Source organism: Clarias gariepinus, chromosome 16, assembly GCF_024256425.1.
Source record: "Clarias gariepinus isolate MV-2021 ecotype Netherlands chromosome 16, CGAR_prim_01v2, whole genome shotgun sequence".
Lineage (NCBI taxonomy): Eukaryota > Metazoa > Chordata > Actinopteri > Siluriformes > Clariidae > Clarias > Clarias gariepinus.
The window spans coordinates 13,584,548-13,607,572 of record NC_071115.1 but is presented as its reverse complement, the minus strand read 5'-3'; the positions used below and the strand labels follow the sequence as shown (position 1 = coordinate 13,607,572).

Genomic DNA, 23,025 nt, shown 5'->3' with positions numbered 1-23,025 from the left:
GAACATTTTGATAAACAATAATTATGGTGTAAACTAACTTATGTTTACTTGTGCTTTTATAGAGCTGCAGTGGGAAGATTTTTGTTTGGCTTTTTAATTTATTTATTTGGAAATGGAGAAAAAAAAAATCTGATTCCTTAACAAATCAGATCATCATACAGACAAGTTTGTTCATTTAAGCTGGACAATGTTGTGGTTTTAGCCGAGTAATGCTGTGTTTGGCTAGCACACAGTTCTTTTACACTCTTACAGTATGTTACCTGAGATAGAAAAAACCTAGGAAATGTTAGCCAATAAATCATTCTTCTAATGTTACATGAGCCTTTTTAAAAGTGATGGTTTAAAACCAATTGGTACATTTCTAAATACAGTAAAATTGTCACTTTTAACTAACTTATTTAATTTTATTGATTGTATAGATTACTTTTATATGTGCATAGCTTTATGCTGTTATGTTTCTAATTATGTTCTGAGAGTATGTCTGCTGGAGGAGCACTTCGAATTTTATTGGATTTTGGACAATACAGTGACAATAAAGGCATTATTTAGTTTTTTTTCTTACTAATGTAACCAATAAAGAACCATTAATAAACATTTTCAGAATTTTCCCCAGTGGAAAATCCAGTCTGCATATTTGATTTGGCACAAGTTTTTACACCAGATGCCCTTCCTGACACACCACTCCCATTTCATCCAGGCTTGAGCATACTGATTTGTTCACAGTCTTCTCTATGAATGTCTGTCTTCTCTGTGGAGATGTTCCCACTGTATTAATAGGACATATTTTATAGAATTTAACATAGTAACACAGAAAAAGACATTTTATCTCCGTTTTTTAGAATAACAGCATTAATTAAGTTGGTTTAGAGAACTCCCGAGATATTGTAGAAGGCTTAGACATTGTGGCAGAAAAGATTACAAATTATAAATGATCTAAACAATGTTTAACCAACATACCGTCAAATAAAATCAACACATCATGGTGAATAGTGTGATACTGTATACAGTATATAAGGTTAGGAAATAACTTTCTCAGTATAAGGCTTGATATTTGGCCATCTGGTCTACACAAGCTTTTTGTTCTCATACTCATTCTAAGGATGTTAATTACAGTAACATGCACTTGACCTATCCTTTTGTAAGATACATTGTGTGTACCTGGCCATTAGTTACTCTGTCATCAGGGGATTCAAACAGGTATACAAAGGTTTGCATTACACAATACAAGGGACATCATAGGCCAACATATATATCAGCATAAAACATCCTACAGTACAGTACATCCACAGTGCTGCATATTGACAAGTTTCTTATTTATTTAATCATTGAATTTGTTTCCTTTTTGCATAATAAATCATTGTATTACATATATCCTGAATAATCTGTATTTCTTCTATAAGGAAGTATGGTGCATTAAAATATGCATCATTTATTTTATTACTGTTCTCTATTGAAAGTTAGACATTTTAAAAGCAATCAATACTTGCTGATGTAAGAGGCTAATACTCTTAAATATAAAACCTCTGACAAGTAATTACAAAGGAACAGGGTTACAAATCGACAGAAACCTCTGATCTACCATAATAATTATTTATTAAATAGGCTATAAAATCCTCTGCCATAGGAACATAAAACTAGTTTAATTAAAGATAAATTCAATACTGAGATAATACACTTTTAGTGATGGCTAGAAGATATTAAATTGAAGTCAGTTTATTGATTAAATCATTGGTTGTCTATGAGAATCTATGGGGTATTGTGAAGAGGAAGATGCGAGACACCAAACCCAACAACGTAGAAGAGCTGAAGGCCACTATCAGAGGTGCCTGGGCTTCCATAACACCTGAGCAGTGCTACAGACTGATCACCTCCATCACTTTTTGAATTGAATTACTGAAATAAATCAACTTTTCGATGATATTCTCATTCATTGAGATGCACCCGAGAGGCACGAAAACCACCAATATCATTTATTGCTTGAATCTAGAAAGGCAAAACTACAGCTGTCTTTTTTTTATTTATTAAGGATTCTGCAAATTTCCTTTGCTACCCTCTTGCCAGATGTAATATGATTCATCTTCCCAAAGCATGTTTTTGCAGAATATGTTCAGAACGTGTAGTCATACCTTCCTATTTTCACATCCCAAGTGTGGAATTTATGTAGGCAGTCTGTTTTAAAAAAAAAAAAATCTGATTTTATGATGCTAGGTTTCTCTTTTGCTAAATCTTTCAGAGCTGGTGAGTGGGTGAGTGTGAGAACAATATGTGCCTACATTAGCCGCCAAGTAGCCTCATGGGACAGGAGGAGGACAGTGGCTTTGCTCTCCTCTGCTGTATATGGGAATAGACATGGCTCCGCCCCCCTCTCCCTCTCCCTCTGTCTCTCTGTAGGTGGCTGATGCCAAAAAACACACAGCAATAAATAAATAAAAAATCTTAAATGAATTCAGGACATTTTGATTCTCCAACCAAAGTAAACAGCTTGATTTAATGTGTTTCTATATTTGCTTCTTCACACGACAGAATATGCAGAAGTCCTGACTGGTCCCTGTGTCCTGCTGCAGGCTGAAGAACATGGCACAAACCTCTCTCTAACCTCTGCTTACTGTTTTCCTTTTTACTCCATTCTGACTCATCTTCCAGCCCCTGATTGGATCAATCAGTTTGTCCTCATCAAGACTACTAAAAATAGGTAACATGATTGGTGCTGCCAGGGGTGGAGGGGTTTAAACAACGCTGCAAACCTTTCTCTTCACATTGTGTTCTTGGTTGTATCTTATATAAAGCCAATTATGCTAGATCATTTTTAGCAAATTTTTTTTTCTTTTTTAATTTTTCAGATGAGATTATGTACTTAAGCGTGACGTAAGCATAAAATGTTTTCAGGAAGTATAATCTATGAGATGTTAACTATAAAAACAAGTGCTATGATTAGGGCGGATTTTAGTTCATTTTCAAGTAACATCTTTCCTTTAGATCATAGACTTAAGGATATGTATTGATTTTTCTATATCCATCCATTTGTCCACTAAAGGCAACATTGCTAAGTGATGGTTGGCCTGTCTGACCTATAATGACCTATGATTGAAACATCAATTACTCTGCAATGCATAGTGCTGTAAAAAATTATTTGCCCTTATCTCATTTGTATTTATTAATTTTTTTGCATATATTTCACATTTAAATGATTGAGATCATCAAACAAATTTTATTATTACACAAAGATAATCTTATCTAAGTAAATGCAAATTGCCTTTGATAATTTCATATTATTATGTTCGGCAGGGGGGAACTATTGTGTCTGGAGGAAACCAAACATGGGGAGAACATGTGTCAATCCACTGTGCCGCCACAGTGGTAACCACTTATTTATATTCTTCATTTTACAGAAATGATTTCAATTGTGTGTGTGTATTTTTTATAATAATAATAATAATAATAATAATAATAATAATTATTATTATTATTATTGGTAGACCAAGTTCTGTCATTGGCTGGAATGGTAGACGTACACAACACTCAACACACAGTCCCATTCTGCCATCTGTTGCTCAAATCTGTACTGTGCAGCGACAAAATGTTACATGATTCAACAGCCAAACCAATATGAGTAAAATTCAGGATGTCTTTAAAAAAAATCATCAGTCATTTTTAAGAACTAGGAAACAAAACATGTACAGCACATAATGTAGTGTTTTCTGTAAAATTAAAAAATATAATAATAAATTGTTTTCATTATGAAAAATTTTATAAGCTGTAACAACTCAGCATAACAAAATAGTTTTTTTCCAATCCTACTTAAAATTATTTTTATTTTATTCGATAAAGTGATCAAGTGTTTGATAAAGTTAATTAACGCCTCTTAAAAATAATTAAACATTTTTAACTATAATTTTTATTTAGCTGGATTTCACTGCAGATGATTGCAGACACTGTTACATTTAGTGAGGAATGCCTGTGAGATGATCACAGTATGATGTAAAAGTTGGTGATGCCCACCATTACAGTCAGTGAGATATGCATGTGACACACACATATGACATCAAAGCTGATAATTGCCGGTGACAATTTTTTTTTAAATGAACTCAGCGGCCATGCCCCTGATGTCCAAACAAAGAAAAAACTAAATTTCTATTTCATATACAGTATATACAGTAGATAGACGTCAACATTGTCAGGTAGAAATATTTGGTGTCTATGTATTAATTTTTTTTAGAAAATTGTTCCCACAATAGTGTGTTTTCAATAAAATATTCAATTTTTTATCATTTAAGAAGATTTTAGTAAATGGATTACTTCCTTACTATTTTGGGCTAAAAAGGATGGATTTTTTTTCATAATAACTTACATTATTACTTTACGTAATACAGTATATGGTAGAGTGGCCAGGCACCTAAAGGACATCCAGACCATGAGAAAAAAAAATTCCCAGGTCGGATGAGACTCTCTGGCCACTCTACCATATAGGCCTGATTGGTGGATTGCTGTAGAGATGGTTGAGATGGTAGAGAAGGTTCTCCTTTCTCCACAGAGGACCTCTAGAGCACTGACAGAGTGACCATCGGGTTCTTGGTCACCTCCCTGACTAAGGCCCTTCTCCCCCGATCGCTCAGTTTAGATGGCCGGCCAGCTCTAGGAAGAGTCCCGGTGGATTTGAACTTTTTCCACCTACGGATGATGGAGGCCACTGTGCTCATTGGGACCTTCAAAGCAAAATAAATTTTTCTTTAACCTTCTCCAGATTTGTGCCTCGAGAAAATCCTGTCTCAGACGTCTACAGACAATTCCATTAACTTCATGCTTAATTTGTGTCCTGACATGAACTGTCAACTGTGGGACCTTATATAGACAGGTGTGTGCCTTTCCACAATCAAGTGAATTTACCACAGTTGGACCTCAATTAAGCTGCAGAAACATCTCAAGGATGATAAAGGGAAACAGGATGCGTCTGAGCTCAATTTTGCAAAGGCTGTGAATGCTTATGTACATGTGCTTTCTCAATTTTTTTTTTTTTATAAATTTTTTAAAAATTTCAAGTAAACTTTTTTTATGTTGTCATTATGGGGTGTTGTGTGGAAAAAAATTAATTTAATCCATTTAAGAATAAGGCTGTGACATAACAAAATGTGGAAAAGTGATGCGCTGTAAATACTTTCCGGATGCACTGTATACCTACTGTACACCAGTATTTCACCTCTATCAAATTGCTGGATAGCTTAAAGGAAAACGCTCTCCTGGCAACAGGGACTATTATGTAGAATCAAATCTATATCTTTTTTGGACCTGTAAGTCTTAAATGTCCAGGGACAAAGGACAGGAAAGAGGCGCATCAGAGATGATAGTCAGGAAACCCTCAGAGATTGCTATAACAAAATGACTGGACAACAAGAAAGCTCCTTTGGCATTTTCATCTATGAAATAGAGCGTCAGGATATCTGCCCAAGATGGTCAACAAAAGACAAGCGCAATGTTACTGCATCTATACCTGTTGTTGTAACAGAGTTTAATAAAAACATGGGCGGGGTGGACCACATGATCAGCCTCTATCCAATGTCAAGCCGCACATCCTATGTTGCTTTGATCTGGCTGCCACAAACTGTTGGATTCAGTACAGATCAGACCACCAGGCCTCTGGGAAACTGCCAAAACACACCCGAAGGAATTCAATACACTCTTCCTAGGGAATTATGCAATTGACACCAAACCGGGCCTATGTTATCTAAAGACATTGAGGATGCAAAATTGCAGAGGGATTTTTGATAGCTCAAACTGGTCAGCTGTGACGATGCCTTAAACAAGTGGTTAAAAACCTTCTGTTGAACATTATATTGAGGTACATCACGTTCAGTGACATTACATTGAGTGACATCATAGCTTTGCCTAGGTGGTGATGGCGCAGGGTGCTTGGGCCCAATCATTGTTGCTTCCAACTTTATTACATATTATATTATATAATAATTATATAACTGTATTATATATTACTAAATGGAACTAAAATTCATTGTACTTCTATCGACAAAGCAAGACCCAGTGTACATTACAAGGGACATGTTATAACTAATAAATAAATGACAGTTTTGAAAAAAAAAAAATCTGTGAGATATGTTTCTGACATCTCACAGACTTATGTTATATTAAAAAAATGTAAATATGAAAACTTTTTTCTGTCGGGTTTCAGGAGGATATTATGAAAAATAAAACCTTAAGAAAAGCATTTTTTCGCTCTCAGTTTTATTGTTTAATTTTAATTTAATTAATTTATTTTATTTTTATTTTACTGATTTTTTTCCTCTTTCTTACTGTTGTTTCTTCCTTTCCCCTTGTTTTATATATTTGCTACTTAAAAAAAAAAAAGTGTTGTTTTCAAGGTTTAACAACTTTTGGTGCCTGTAGTCAACAGTGTTTAGTTTGTGATTTATAGACATCACAGAGACTTTGTTAGTTAGATAGGCCGCATGCTGACTTAGTGCTGCCCCGAGCCGGGAATCAAATCCAGAACCTGGAGGTGCACCCAGTCCAGGGTGTACCCCGCCTTGTGTCCTAAGTCTTCTGGGATATACTCCAAGCCCCCCGCGGCCATGTACTCAGGATAAAGTGATATAGATGATGATGATGATGATGATGGTGATGATGAGTGAGTAAGTGATTTTCAGTTAATGTGCATGTTTATTGGTTATGGTTATAAATAAACATGAGCTGTGATGTGGCTCGGCTATTAAAGGGTTTCCGGAAAACTGAACCTCACATTTGGTATGAGTATGAAGCTAGCACAGCTTGTACAGTATTTCCACATCACTTCACTTCTTCTCCTGGAAACATACTGTTTTAAAGCATTGAAAATGTACTTTTTCTTAAATTGTTTCTTAAAATATTCAGGTGTAGTTAAACAAACTGATGTTTCTCTCATAAAAAAGTATGATTTTAATGGGAAAAAGAATTGCAATTCTTGATTGTATTTTTTTTATGTCAAGGTGAGTATTAGCTGAACAAAAAGCGTAATGAAAGCAGTTCATACTTTGCCTTGTGTTTTAGATTTTATATACACTATATGGACAAAACTTTTTGGCCAAACTTGCAATGACATTGTCTCCAAATACATATACTTCAATTTGAGTTTGGTCCCCATTTTGCAGCTATAACAGCTTCCACTCTTCTTGGAAGGCTGTCCACAAGATTTTGGAGTGTTTCTGTGGGAATTTGTGCACAGTCATTCTGACTTCAATTGAGATTGCTCTTCTCCGGGGATAAGGGGCCTGACTGAAACACGTGAATTTAATAATTACCAGATTTAGCCAAATAATTTTGTCCATATAGTGCAGACAGATTTTTCAACAGTAACAGAAAAATGAGTACTCAAATGTACCACATGGTGGCAGCACGCATTAAGGTCGGGGCGGAGCTACACGCCCCGACATGCTGAAACATGATTGAAGTGTAGCCCCGCCCTGATACTCCAGGGGCTTCCTGGTTCTGAGGCGCTGCCTGCAAAAGAGGCGTGGTTATCGAGCTACTGACACGCCTTCGCGCGGAGGCGCTCGCGAACCTAGCCTGAATTAGCATAGCATACCACGAGCGAATTTGACAGGTAAGCGAGAGAGAAGTCCGTTCCCTTCACCCGACACGGCTTAGCTGAGTGACTCATGGCGAAAGTAAACGGCGGGGCGGCTGGCTGTAGGGCTATTGTAATGGCCGGGCAGTTTCTGTCCAAGCCAGCGCCGCCTCTCGCTCAGCCGCAGAAGAACTCTGGTCAGCGAAAACTCGCTAAAATTCAGCGGCGCATGCTGTCCGTCACTCCCGCCGTACAGACGAACAGGATTCCCGTCCAGTCGCAGCTCGACGCGCCCAACTTCAACGCGTTGTCGGAGCGCGGTGTGTGGTCGAACCGCTCGCTGGTCTACCGGGACGTCAAAGCGTTTCTCAATGAACTCGGCGGGGATCCGCGGGAGGCTCGGTACTGGCTGACGCAATTTCAGCGAGCCAACGTGTGCAAAGCGCCTGCGTTCGCCGTGATCGAGGTGAGTGAGTGAGTGAGTGAGTCTGTTAGTGTGAGTTCAGCTGGACACATCTGACCAGCAACCAGCTGTTAGAGCGCTGAGCTGCTTAATTACCGTCCACCTTAAATAAACAGGTAAATGTTCATAATAGTCTTGCTCTTATTTTCTTACAGATTCCTTGTCTAGCTTGAGCTCAGTGGTTAAGGCACTGATTAGAAAATTGGACAGACCACAATGCTTACAAAAAGAAGAATATATAATATATCTCATATACAATACAACATCCATAATAAATCTCTGCTCACTGGTAGTCTTGTAATTGTTTTTGTTTTTTATTGATGAACATGGTGAAGAGAAATGCAACAACAAGCTGCGTATTCTGTTTACCTTAATCGTTTAGGGTACACAAGTGCATTTGTATGGCAGAAATACTGATTAAATGACCAGCGAGTATACAGTACATCAGTCAGCTGTACAACAAAGCTGGGACTATGGGAATATTTAGTAGTATAATAATTCCAATTCACATCACTTCGAATAATAATAATAATAATAGTAATCCTTTTCAATTGTTAAATGTTCTTGTTGTGTTGGTTACAGTTATAGATGAACATGAGCTGCTATGGCTCGGGTAGAGTTAGAGAAGAACTGCATCTCAGACACATTTGGTACAAGTCTGAAACTGAATGTGCTTTAATAGTAATTTTAAAATAATCATTTTTCTCATTTAAAAAAAATACTGTGTTAAAGCATTGGACATTTAATTTTTCCTAAATAGTTTCCTTATTTTTTTTGTTTTTGTTAAAGAAACTTTTTGTTCTCGACAGCCACAATAATGACTTTAATGAGGTAAAGAATTGTAATATAATAAGTACATTAAAAACTGGGGCTGTTTAACAACTGTGTGCAAAAACGACAAATTCCTAAGGCAAGTATTAGCTCTGTAAAAAGCATAACTTTTATATAACATTTACTACTTTTGGGTTCAAGTGCCACTGTTGGGCCCTTGAGGAAGTTCCCTAGCCCACAGCTTTCTAACAAGCTCGGATATATGAAAAACCAACACCAATAATAAATATCTAAGGGTAACACTCGTTGCCTTGCACCTTCAGGATTGAGGGGCTGATTCCCACATTACAGTATTCCCTGTGTGCATGGAGTTTGCATGTTCCTCCCATATTTGGAGGGTTTCTTCCGTGTACTCCAGTTTCCACCCACAGTCCAAAGATTTGCAGATTAGGCGATTTACCAGTCTCAAATTGCCCTTATTGTTTGAATGACAATGAAAAACTTAAGTAACTTCAACAGAAATAGTTTATATATCTCCAGGGTGGGGAGTATTTGTCACCTGATACCTTGCCTTTAAACAGTTATACAATCTCCTGCTGATTTAGCCAAACATAACACAATAAACTTTGATGAAATTTTGCAGAAAGTGCACACACAGGAAAGCCAGGATATGTTTGCATAAGTGGACATACAAATAAATACATGGCCTGTTTTGGCACAGCAGAACTCAACTAACATTTCATGTCTTGTGTCTAGATCGACCCTTCGGTTTTCAAGAGCTGTGAGATGGTGCAGAGCCTGGCATTCGGCTTGTCCTTCCTGCAGCGCATGGACATGAAGACCGTGGTGGTAATGGGACTTCCTCCTGAGCTGTTGAAAGAAAACTGTGTGCCAGATGGGCCCGTTTCCTCTGACAGCAGGACTGTACTGATTAAATATTGCCAAGCTCTTGCCGAGGCCCTGCATCTCAGCTCGGCCAGCGTCATTCCTTTCTTTAGTGCCGAGTCAATGCTGCGACTTCAGGAGCCTCAACACAGGAGCAGGTTGGTGTTAGTCAGCACATGCAATGTGTCATGTAACATTTTGGAGTATATGTGAAAACCTCTCTGGTTGATCCTCTTTGTCTGTGTGTTAGTGCTGCTACTTCCATCGTCGTAGACACAACCCTACTTCAGTGGAGTCTGGACTGTGATGCCATTCCCTTGGTGTGCCCTGTGGGCTGTGATACAACTGGCTGCTCCACTCTTCTCAATTCAGTCGACGTCACCGTAGCCATCTCTCGAGCTCTTCAGCCCCTTAAAGTCATGTTCCTGAACAGCTGGGGGGGACTCCTTAACCAGAACCTAAAGGTAAGTTTAGTGGTAAATTAAATGTGTAAAATACTGTAGGTAAATTACAGTACAATAAGTCCCCAGGGATGTAAATCTCTTAAATCCCTAAAAGGTGGTAAACAGACACAAAAACTATCTTTTACGTATAATGCAAAGTACAGTAATAACACAATAGTAGATGAAATGATTTGCTGACGTTTTTGACACACACACATAAGCATAAAATCAAATCAAAACAAGTTAAGCGTACAAAGTGCAGGAGAAGGCCTGGTCTAATTAGCCACTTGGCACAAACTAAACAATGTGTTATGTGTGTTAGGTACTCGGTTCTGTGTCCCTGCCGAGTGACCTGCCGCTGTTGTCCTCAGCTGAGTGGTTGAGTGTGTTGGAGCGCAGGCAGGTCAGCGCTATTGCTCATCTCCTTAACCAGCTCTCTCCAGAGAGCTCAGCAGTCATCACTTCAGCTAACACGCTTCTTACTGAACTCTTTAGTCATAAAGGTGAGTCACATAAGGTCCCTTGGAAAAGTATTCACACCCCTTGAACTTTTTCACAGTTTGTCATCGTACAACCATAAATGTAAATGTATTTTATTGGGATTTTATGTTGTAGACCAACGCAAAGTGGCACATAATTGTAAAGTGAAAAATAAAATTATAAATGGTTTAAATTTTTTACAAATAAAAATCTTTGGGTTTCGCCCCCTTTACTTTAATACCCCAAACAAAAATTCATTGAAACCGTTATGGAGCCTTCAGTCGTTTGTTAGAAAACATTAGTGAAAAAACACTATTGAAAAGCCTAAAGAACACACCAGACAGGTCAGGGGTAAAGGTGTAGAGAACAGAACACTGTTTAATCCATCATCTGAAAATGGAAAGAGTATGGCACTACTGCAAACCTACCAAGACTTGGCCGTCCACCCAAACTGACAGGCTAGACAAGGAAAGCATTAATTGGCGAAGCAGCCAGGAGGCCCATGGTAACTCTGGAGGAGCTGCAGAGATCCACAGCTCCAGTGGGAGAATCTGTCCACAGGAGAACTATTACTTGCGCACTTCACAAATCTGGCTTTTATGAATAAGTGGCAAGAAGAAAGTCATTGTTAAAAAAAAAGCAATAAGAAGTCTCATTTGCAGTTTGCCACAAGCCATGTAGGGTATACAGCAAACAGGTGGAAGAAGGTGCTCTGGTCAGATGAAACCAAAATGTAACTTTTTGTCCTAAATGCAAATGCTGTGCGTGGTGAAAAAACTAACACTGTGCATGGTGGTGGCAGCATCATGTTGTGGGGAATGGAGCCAAATATAGGGCAAGCTTAGAAGAAAACCTAGAGTCTGCAAAAGACTCTGAGACTGAGGAAGAGGTTCACCTTTCAGCACGAAGAACAGCTACCCTAAAGGTACAATGGAATGGTTTAGATTTAAGCATATTCATTTGTTAAAATTACCCAATCAAAATCCAATTCGAAATCTGTAGCAATACTTAAAAAATTGCTGTTCACAGTTGCTCGTTGTCTAATCTGACTGAGCTTGAGCTGTTGTGTTTTTTTTTTTTTTTTTTTTTTTAAAGAAGAATGGGCAAAAATATCTAGATAAGCAAAGCTGGTAAAGACATACCCTAAAGACTTGCAGTTGTAAATGCAGCGAATTTGGTTCTACAAAATGTTGAGTCAGGGGGGTTAAATGCAAAAAGTGCATGCCACACTATTCAGTTTTCAGATAATTAATGGTAAAAATAAAGAAAAATGTTTTTTTTCCTTCCACTTCACAATCTTGTGTGTTTTTGTGTTGGTCTATCACACAATATCCCAATATTTCTTATTGACTAATCAAATCCTTTGAGATGTATATGTTTTAAAATAATGGGCGACACATAATAGTGCTTTATGTTTTCAGAACGATATATATATATATATATATATATATATATATATATATATATATATATATATATTCTCCCTGTCGGTTCTTAAATGTTTTTAATGTATTAAAAAATGTCATAAAAATTACTGTGTATTAAGCATACTAGAAAAACGATAAATAACCTGGCAGTAATGTCAGAGTGTGAGTTCGAAATGTAAATGCATGCTGAGTGAACTGTAACAGATATGCTGTAACTGAACTGGTTATTTTTAGAGGAAAGGGAAAGGTCAGTTATAGCAGTGAGCTGGTTGACCTCCATCCGTTTTTGTTTTTTTAATACATGACTTACCAATAAAGCTCCTTAATTTTGTTGCAGTACCTTCGCGAATTAGCATTTAGAATGTTTTGTATGTTTCATATGTCAGAGTTTGTGGTTTGAGTCATAGTTAATTTAAATGGTCTGATCTGTTTCAGGTTCTGGCACTTTGTTCAAAAATGGAGATCCCATTCACAAGTATGTGATTTAAATTTTATTCATTTTTAGAAACAGTTTTGAACTATTATTATTTCTCATTGTAAATAATCAATTCTATATAATTTTTTATTAAGCATGATTATTTGTACAAAACCTGTGTAAATTAAAAATGCTGCATACAAATCTATAGGATTAGTTTTAAAAAGGAAACCTAACTATCAAATAATTGCAGTTTACATGATTTGATTCTATAAGCTTCAAAATGATTTTAATCTTGTCCAGAGATGTATCTTGACTCTGACTTGACTCTAAAAGGTCCACTAGTAGATTTACTGTAAAGATGGAAGCAGTGCCTGGTTTTATCCAAGTATATTTGTTGGAATTCTGGGCAAAGCGGCATTTTATTTTATATATTGTTTTTGTATTATTATTTATATTTTTATTATTAGATTTTTTTTGGCTAAAACTCCATTAGGTGCTTTGTGGCAAACTCCATTTGAGTCACTGTGTAAATGACTTTTTTTATTTATTTATTTTTTACTGCTGAAAAGTATCTGTTTTGCAATAATAGAGACTGGATTGTTCTTCTACTAATTCACTTGACATAGTGTGTTGGTGTTCCTTGCTATGTCATTAAGTCATATTATCTCTTCTCATATCATGTCTTGTACACTTAAACCTTAATCAATGAATTCCAAAAGACTGGGAACAGTTTAATCTATTTCAAGTGTCATTGCATCAGGTCTTAATAGGAGTACTATTTCAGATGTTTTAAGCTTGTTTCTTACATATAGGGGGCCGACTGAAAATCTTGCTGAGAGTGATTTTGGTGAGCAAGTTGGCATACTCCTGGAGATTTCCTAAAACTCCTGGGCCATCGTAGGGCTCTCTTCAAATTCTCTTATCAGGCTTCTCACCAATCCTCTTATCAGGCTTTTCATTCTTTACAAAAAGCTATGGAATTATTGGACATGTCAATTCTTTCCGTAGACTTTTCACAAGAAAAATTGATAGGTTTATCTTGTATTGCTTTCCTGGCCCTCTCAGACTCATTCCTCAACTGTACTGGATTAATCTTTAAATCAGTATACCAACCTTTTCTCGGTCACGGAATGACCATTTTTTCTCAAAAATTGCTTTCTGCAAGATTTCTTATCAGACTCTTAAAAGAAATATGTAGGAAAACTTTGTGAATACTTGTAATAGTAAATCATAATAATTTCCAACATCTGGATGGTGTCAGAGATTCTTAAAAAATAACTAGTATGGGCTGGGTGAGCCTGACCCCACTGACTGCTGTTGGCTTTTTTTGAGATCATCTTGTAAAATCATCCGACTTTCTCTCAGGTACAGCAGCCTTGAGGGCATCGACACAGACCGTCTCCTGGCTCTAATTAACAAATCATTTGGGAAGACGCTAAAGGAAGAATACATCAGTTCTCTTAAGGACAAACTTCATTCCATCTATCTATCAGAAGGGTAAAATCACCTTTATCCGCATCCTTAGGCTTTTTTTATGCCATACACACCAGTAAAGTAGTGTTTTTTTTTTCAGTCAGAAAATGAACTTTGTTTATGTAGTAGGATCCATTTTTTTTGACAGTAGTACTTATTTGTGACCTGCTTTCTGCTCCTCAGGTACAGCGCAGCAGCCATCATCACTTCTGAGCCGGTCAACAGTGGGACTCTGTATCTGGATAAATTTGTGGTGAGTGACTGCAAACAGGGCCAGGGCACCAGTCAGATCCTCTGGGAGTGTATTCGTCAGGACCTGGGGAAGCTCTTCTGGAGATCTCGTGTGAACAATCGCATCAACCCTTGGTGAGTTAAAGGCCATGCGCATGTACGCACACACTCAGTCTCTCTTTACTCATCTTGGTCAGTGATGAAGTGAATCATGTGAGGTACAGAAACCTTTGGTGACATGAAACAAACTGCGTACCTGTTTTATCTATCTATCTATCTATCTATCTATCTATCTATCTATCTATCTATCTATCTATCTATCTATCTATTTATTAACTTTTTAGGGATTTTAAGCATAGTTAAAAATGTAAAATTGTCAGCTACTGTATAAAAGTGACCTTAATTGTCATTTTCTAATGTTAAACAGTTTTAGTGGAAAAATGTGAGGTTACTGAAGCATGCAATTGGAGAGTTGAATCAGAAATGTTTAAACCACCAAGTGTTTAAAAAAATTGTATGTTATGAAATGACTTTAAGTGTGAAACGGTGCCAAAGAGCTGAAAAATACACTTAAAGACATGTAGGAGAGTGTGTAACTAATGTATTTCTCCTTTTGGTAAAATGGACTTTCCAAACCTACTATCGGTAGAATGTATCATTCAGGAACTGGTATCAAGAAGATTTAAATGATATGTCATAAACCTGACAGTACATTGTACTAGAAAATACTAGAATAAACAGATAGGGCATGATAAAGACCAAAATTATGACTAAAATTTCTTAACATTTAACATAATTATGTGATGTGATGTTATGTCTCTCTCAGGTGTTCAGTAAAATCCGTGAGGTGAATTTAGCCAGAGATTCGTCATTATTTGGTCTGGTAGTATTCTCTTCAGCAGGCATAATTACCAGACAAAATAGTGAATGTTTTGATTGTGGATCATGTGACTAGAGATGTGACTCTATAGCAGCACATTGTTTAAGGACATTATACTATTCATTTTGTATTCAGATTATATGTATAATGAACTTTGCATGAGGAAGAACATTTAGTGGAGATTATTCCTGATTCTTGTTTTTCTTCTTACTTTTTAAGTCCAGCCTTAGTTCTCTATCCTCTCATTCTCTCAAACTTCACAAATTTAATTCCTCAGGTACTTCAAGCACTGTGATGGCAGCTTCGCCAACGGCCATTGGATCGTGTTCTGGTTTGGCTTGTCAGATATTCGTGAGTCATACGAGCTGGTCGAGTATGCCAAGCAACTCCCAGAATCGTTCTGCCAAAACTCTGAGAACGACACTTCTATCCAGCAGGTGCCTGTGGGCTCTTAAACACTCCTTCTTCATTTCACACCCTGGATTTCAGCATAGGCATGCCTGTGTACCGTTGACATGACAACGATGGGGGGCATTATTTTTAAGCTTGGGGTTGGTTAGAGTGGGGTTCCTGCTTGTGTTTGCAAGATTTCATTTAGCTTTGATTTTAGATACAGTTCAGCCATTCTGACAGTCCTGCTTTTACATGGCAGGTGTACAGGACATTATACAGATTATACAGGACATTCAGCTGTAAATACAGGGTGTTAAAACTCCTTATTAAAAATGTTTACAGTATATGCTCTAGCAGATGGTGCCAGTGGTACACTGTAGAACTGTTCACCATCTGTGAATTACGAAACTGTAGCAATTATTCACCGCTTTTTTTTATGATGATATTTTGATACTAAATGGTCAAGGTGACTGGTTATGACAGCCTTATTGATGGCTACAATACTGTGCAAAAGTCTTAAGACACTCCTCACTTCATCTCCTCTTATTGAATTTAATTATGTATATTAATTTTAAAAAATTGGAACAAAAGTTCCACTGTAAGAAGCTGCAAAGTGCCTAAAGATACAATTAAGAAATTGGTTGTTTTTCTAACAACTTCAGCAGCAACCTCAATTCCCCTCTCGTTTGTTTCATCCACATTTAGCACCACCGGTATACTCTGGTACACCTGTTTCTCACTGGTTCATGTCTTAATTTCGATGGTTTTACAGGGACTGTAGGTCCCTGTGTTGGTTAACAATCAAAAAGCATTCCTCTGAAACTGTGATCCAAAACCGTGCCAAAAAATTCAAGCCAGGTAGCCTGGACTAGTATTCCTCAAAGCTACACTAAAAAGTGCAGGAAAGTCTGGCTCTTTGGAAGCAAAATATAAAGACATAAAGGGTGGCTTAAAACCTTTGTACAGTGTTTGACTGTCACGCAAGTTACTAATTTGGTCTAAAGCACTACAATGTCTGATAGTCAGACTCAAAAAGCGTTGTTATAAAACATAAATGAATTAATAATTTTGCATCTGGAAAATGTACTCGGTGGGTTTACGTTATATATTGCGGGCCATGCTGTGTTGATGCACAACTATTCTACATGTTACATTAGCCTACAATTTCTTTCACCTCAGCATTTTCCTGAGTTTCTTGGGTCAAAGTGCTGTATCTTATTCCCATGTGATGTTTTACATGGAAATAAGAGATAATCAAGGACTATTTGTCTTGAAGTCATGGAGCAGAATATCTGATTGGAGTAGATCTTTTGCATGGGCCCTAAGGCATTAAACCAGTGCACAGGTACTTGATGAGCTGTTTATCTAACGTGTACTTTCTGTTAATGGCAGAGCAAATCAGAACTACATTCATGTGGTAGCGTGTGGTTCTGTCTGTGTGTAAAGATGACAATAAAAAAAACTCTTAAGGTTTCACTTGAATTCTTTGATATGAAATTACATTTGTTTGCATTTTTAACTGGGTTTCACATTGATAAATTAATACACTTGTTGTTTTTTAATTATGAAACAAAGAAAATAATTTTGGGAATAAAAGCTGTGTTTATAGATTGTTTAATATTTTTCAAATTGTTTTAAAGATTCACTCTTTATGTATCAAGGGTTCACTCTTTATATTTCTCTTGAAGTGTCGTTCAAAGCACATATTGGTTATACACTAATAAAGTGGATGTAATGCAGTCAAAAAAGATGCATAGTTTATAAAACATTCCTAAATTTGTTTATGTAAAGTAAGGTTTTTTTGGGGGGGTTATGGCATGAATAATTAAATATGATTATTTAATTATTATTTTAACCAGTTCAAGATATAATCATTTACATGCTGTTTTTCAGAAACCGATCTCTTGTCTTTTTTATGCACAGAAATTTATAGCGTTTACTTAAAAAAAGGATGAAACTTCTCGTTAATGAAAATAGAGAATGGTGAGACTGCATCAATTAAAATAATCCTTGTTTTTCACTAAACCGAGTAAGAGAAAGCACATCTCAGATACAGCATAAAACTTAGTTGTGTTACTCCTGTCAGTCAAGAACATGAATTGAAGGCTACAGTTGGCACAGGTACACCAAAACTGGTAGTACAGACAGTGCAAAAAAGGTGCAAAATAATGTTATTTATATGTACAGTATTAGTGAGAGCTAATGTTTCTGTAACGAGAAAATAAAAAAGAGAATAATCCAGTCCTATTGGAATGATATAATCCTATCTTTAAATATTTACATAAAAATATTTAGGATAGAGTACACTGCAACCCTGAATTGGACTGGTGGTAAAAAGTGGTATAGATGATGTTTGTTATGCTAGAACAGGTTTAAAACCAGTGAATGGAAAGTGTAAAGCTACAGCATACAAAAGGTGTTTTTTTTTTGTATGTTTATTTGTTGTTCATTCTTTGCAGTATTAGTTAAAACGTCAAGCAATTTAATGTGAAGGTTGAGATTTTTGAACACTAGAGAGCAGCACTGGCTCATAAATAACCTGAACCTGACACTACAGACCATTCCTGAGCCCTTTATCAAGCGTTAAAATGTGCAAAAATGGAATACCATATAGACAAGTGCATGGATAAAAATATGATACAGTTTAACTAAATTTCCAGTATTTGCTGAAGATATTGTACATTCTGAAGAGAACATTAAACTGGTTGTCTCTAATTTAGGATGCTTGGCTGCTGATGGATCTTTCACAAACACTACTATGATTAAACATTTTAGATTGATTTCAATTCCAGCTTGTTAGTTTTTTCCATGGGGGTGATCAAGTCAAACAGGTACTTTTGATTGTACAGAACACAGTTATGACAGTAAGAACTACATTTATTTCTCTATATAATTCCCTCATGCACTAATGCACTTAAAATTATTAAGATTCAGTTATTTGTCACACGTATGTTACAGCACGGTAAAATTATTATTATTATTTTTTTTTGCATATCCCAGTTGGGAAGCTGGGGTCAGGGCACAGGGTCAGCTCGGATACAGCTCCCCTTGAGTAGATAAGGTTTAGGGCCTTGCTCAAGGGCTCAACAGTGGTAATTGGGTAGCGGTGGGGCTTGTACCCCCGATCTTCCAAACAGTAACCAAGAGCCTTAACCCTTTGAGCCACAACTGCCTCAACCACTTATCCCAGTGTTTCACTAGTGCTTGGATACCTTCAATATAGTTTCTCAGTATACTGGAGCCATGATCGGACTGCCTGCTTTACTTTTTTAATTGACCAAACATGTGGAAATGACTTGGATCACACTCCCAGCCAAGGTCCTGAAATGTGCAAGTTGCAGATATGCTCACTGAATATAAACCTAACAGACCATTTAGATCGTTAGGATCAAGTCAATTAATTCACACAAAACAAGGGGAGTCCACTTTTAGCCATTATGCTGCCTGTAGTTGGAACCAGCTTCCAGAAAAGATCAGATGTGCATTAGTCACATTTAAATCGGGACTTAAAACTTGATCTGTTTAGCTGTGCATTTATTAAATAAGCACGTTTGAACCGACTGCAATGTATTTTATGTTTACCTTATATTTTTAACTGTTTCCAAATCAAATTTTAAGAAGTTTTAAAATACTTTTTATTTTAAATCAAATGTAAATTTTCAAAGTTTTACTGCTATTATTGTATAATTATTTTCTTCTCTTTTATGTAAAGCACTTTGAATTACCATTGTGTAAGAAATGTGCTATACAAATAAACTTGCCTTGCCTTGCTTTGCCTTGGTGTTTGTGAATAATTGTGTGTATGGGTCCCACAGACAAGACAGTAAAAGGTTCAATGGTTCTGAAAAGGTTTTGAAAATGCAATCATAAATTTTGTATAACAACAAAATTTATGATTAAATTTTTATATCCATCCACATTGTCCACTATTTGGGAAATATCAAGAGATTTTTTTGTGGCACAACCCCATGGCTGCCATCATACATTTACTTTCGTCTGTGAATTGATTCAGTGATGACAATTTGGGTTGTGAAACTTTTTACCTAATACTTTGAAAATCATTTGTGATTTATGAGGGTCATGTCTACATAAATTGGTCAAATATTGTGCATATGCAACTTTTCTGTCTTTCTTCTTCTGCCATAAGGAAATGGTTTGTAGAATTACCACCAGATGGCAGCATTCTATGACAGAAAGCAAGGACTGCATAACCCAGGTGAGACATTATGCTATGGATTCTCTCACCTAGCATATTTACCCGCAGAATAACTTATTCCAAAATGTTATTTTAAATGTAGCTTTAAATATTTTTTTATTATACATACGGGAGATTTCCTATTAATATGAAACAATTTAACGGGACATAAAAAAGATGTTTTTTAAGCAAATAATCAAGTCAAACCAGGGCTTTTGATTGTGCAGAATAACACAGCACAGTTATAACAGTAAAACTACCTTAATTTCTCAACATAATCTTTTGCTAGACTAATATACTTATCCCTGCGTTTCACTAGTGCTTGGATATCATCAAGATTTTCTCAGTTTACCAAAGTCATAATCAGACTGAGTGCTAAACATCTGAAACACCGGCCTCCCAGGAACAACTTTAAGGAACCAAAACTGTAGGAATCACTTGGATCGAGGTCAGGATTGTACAGGGGTTGTGGCAATAATTTACTGCCAAAGTCCTGTAACGCACAAGTGGTGTTAGTGAATTATTGTGTGTACAGTTCTCCAGACAGAGGTGTCTCTTCCACAATTTCATGACAAGTTATATGTAAATTTTCGAGCATTACGCGTTCCACTCACCAAATGTTCAAGACTGCAGCGGGTGCATGGATGTATGGCCTTCTTTAAAATGCTTGTACCATTCAAGTGTTTTACTGTGGCTGAGTGTGCTTGTAGTCTTTTTATGCCCTTCACTAGAAAGTCCCTGTTTGGTTTAAATAGTTGTATATTATATATTTGCAATTTATATCATTTAAGTTCAGCTAAAACAAGAACACTTTAACTGTTTCTGTTTTTCTTTGATTCAGGGGTTTAACTCCACCCTTCCTGTTTAAAAGTTTACACATGTACTGTATATAACAACAGTGAAATATTTTCTCTCTTCCATGTTTTCTATTGAATCATTGTTAGGAGTATTTGAACAGTGTACTGTGAATAAGCGAGTATTAAGTCTGAAGTAGTTAGAGGAATTCTTATTCACACTCGGCCTGCTCCACTTTGCTCATGGTTAGTATGAACACCATCTCGCTCTGAAATCTACTAAAAACTTTTCCAAACAGTTAAAATAAAAGTTATTTTACAGCAGAGTAAAGTTCTACTTGACTCACTCTAGAGCAAAATTTTTGAAGCAAAGTGTACATGTCATGTTTTCATATACATACTATGTGTAAATAACAGTTATTTCATTGCTTTCCTGTTGAAAGTTAAAATAAAGGGTGAACAGTCCAGTTGGAAGACTGACAAAAACTGTAGACATTGGAAGCTGTGCTGTTATTGTTACATTAAAAAGGAAAGTGGTGTGAAGATAAAACCTTCAAAGTCACACTGTTTGGACAGAAAACAACATGTCCGACAAGATGTCTGAGGATCGCTACTTTCGTTTGAAATATTGTCTTTGGGATGTGAGTTTATTTGCTTGTGGGGCCAGACACTTTCAAGACGGCTGAGATGCTTTAATAAATAGATGTGTACTGTATATGTTCAACAAGGCTGAGAATAACTGCTGTTGCTGAGGCTCTAAGTGAGCAGTTCACAAGAGAGCATACAGTACACTCACCACAATACACTCACCATCCACTTTAATAATAAAATCATTCGTCATGAACTTCAAACAACAGAATGGGGGGAATGTGGGATCTCTGAGACTTTAACTTGTCATGGTTGCTGGTGCCAGTTGGGCTTGTATGAGTATTTTAGAAATTAAGAAAGTGACTTTAGAAAGCTAAGAACAAGGATGTGACACAATCGGGGAAACAGACTCAGCCAAATTGAACCGCTGAAGACTGGGAAACCATAGCCTGGTTTAATAATCTGAAGATAATAGGGTCAGAATTTGTCAGCTGCATAAATCAATAACCCAACCTGCCTTGATTTACCAGTACAGGCTGGTGGAGGTGGTGTATTGGGGTGAAGAATATTATTCCAATCAATCCTGACTTGAATTCTACAGTATATTTGAATATCCTTCCTGGCCATGTGCATCTATTTATGGCCACAATTTACCCATCCTCTAATGCATGATGATAATACACAACGTCACAGAGCAAAATCATCTCATATAAATGTCCTAATTAATTCAGTGTTCTTTAGTGGCCTTCCCAGTCACTGGATCCGAAGTCATCAGAACACCTCGCTGTGGAAGCATACTGTAGGAGAACAGGAAATTCAATTCAAAGGACAATTATCTTTCTACACTAGTAGCCTTCGATCTTATCTGCTAAGATCTGTTCAGGCAGCTGGCTTTAATTCCATATAAAATAGAAGCACGTTTGATAGTTGAGGAGACAAACTTTAACTCAAGTGGAATCAGGTGTGGCCTCTGCTTGGCTAGAATGAAAGACTGCAAACCCGTAGCCCTGGGGGATCCTGGTTCTACTAATTAGCTAGCTAAGTTTAAATATTTAGTTTGTTATCAGTGGGCTTTTCAGTGATTGTGCCCTGCAATTGGCAGCACGTCCAGGGTGTACCCTGCGTAGTGCCCTGGTTCCAGGTGATCAGCACGCTGTACAGGATAAGAGGTATAGAGGATGAATGAGTGAGTGAGAGAGTGGATAGCTTGCGTTATATACTGTAGAATTTATAACGTGTATCTGTGATAACAGATTGCTGTGAACTTGGATAAAAAACTCAATCTTACTAACTTAATCTAGCTTAATCATGACTTGATCTCACACATATTCTTCAGTAACATTCAACTAGATATGTAAGGCTTTATTCTTACATCGAATACTACTTTACTTAAAAGCAATACAAATGCTAATAATAAACATCCTATTGAGGGCAGTTTGGGATGCGTGACTAGTCTGAAATTGTGCTTTTCAAAAAACAAATTAATACCATTATCCCTATTTGTCTGACACTTTAATGCAAATTGGCATAAAGCTTAGTGGATTAAAGATCTAATGCCTTGACCAATGAGCTACAACTGCCTAGGACAAAATGTAATGTATTTAAAAATCTGTAATACTGTGCATAGTATTATGATGATCGAATCTTGAGATTTAAGGACTCCCTGTAAAATGTTAGGTGTGAGTGTGTTAACTAATTTAGCAGAAAGACCAAGTGGAGAAAAAAAGATATTAGACTTCTGAGCGTGTTTGCCTCTTTTCAGTGAAGTTGAAGTTTTGCAGTTTTGCAGCCTTGATTCTGCAATCTGATTCATTTCCAGTAAGTGGTTTATCATATTTAGGGCAGCTGTGAAGCCTACTATAAAAGAAATGGACATGAGAAGCGAATGCATCTACCGGCATGTTTTACCTGGAAAGTAGGAGGACAGCTGAAATATGTACTTTACGTATACGTACTGTATAGTGCCTTAACAATACAATAGAGTAGACTTAAAAGTAAAATCTTTTTTTATTTCTTTACTTCACATAATAAACAA

General features: G+C 36.7%; 1 protein-coding gene across 1 annotated transcript; it reads left to right on the top strand.

Annotated features, from left to right (window-relative positions):
* The first annotated feature begins 7,517 nt into the window (after nt 1-7,517).
* Nucleotides 7,518-16,895, top strand: nags (N-acetylglutamate synthase). Its single transcript, XM_053515487.1, has 8 exons — nt 7,518-8,015; nt 9,540-9,826; nt 9,919-10,132; nt 10,434-10,614; nt 12,454-12,493; nt 13,802-13,933; nt 14,093-14,275; nt 15,298-16,895. Exons 1-8 carry the CDS (start codon nt 7,641-7,643, stop codon nt 15,473-15,475), a joined length of 1,590 nt encoding a protein of 529 aa, XP_053371462.1. The 5' UTR covers nt 7,518-7,640; the 3' UTR covers nt 15,476-16,895.
* The last annotated feature ends 6,130 nt before the right edge of the window (nt 16,896-23,025 follow it).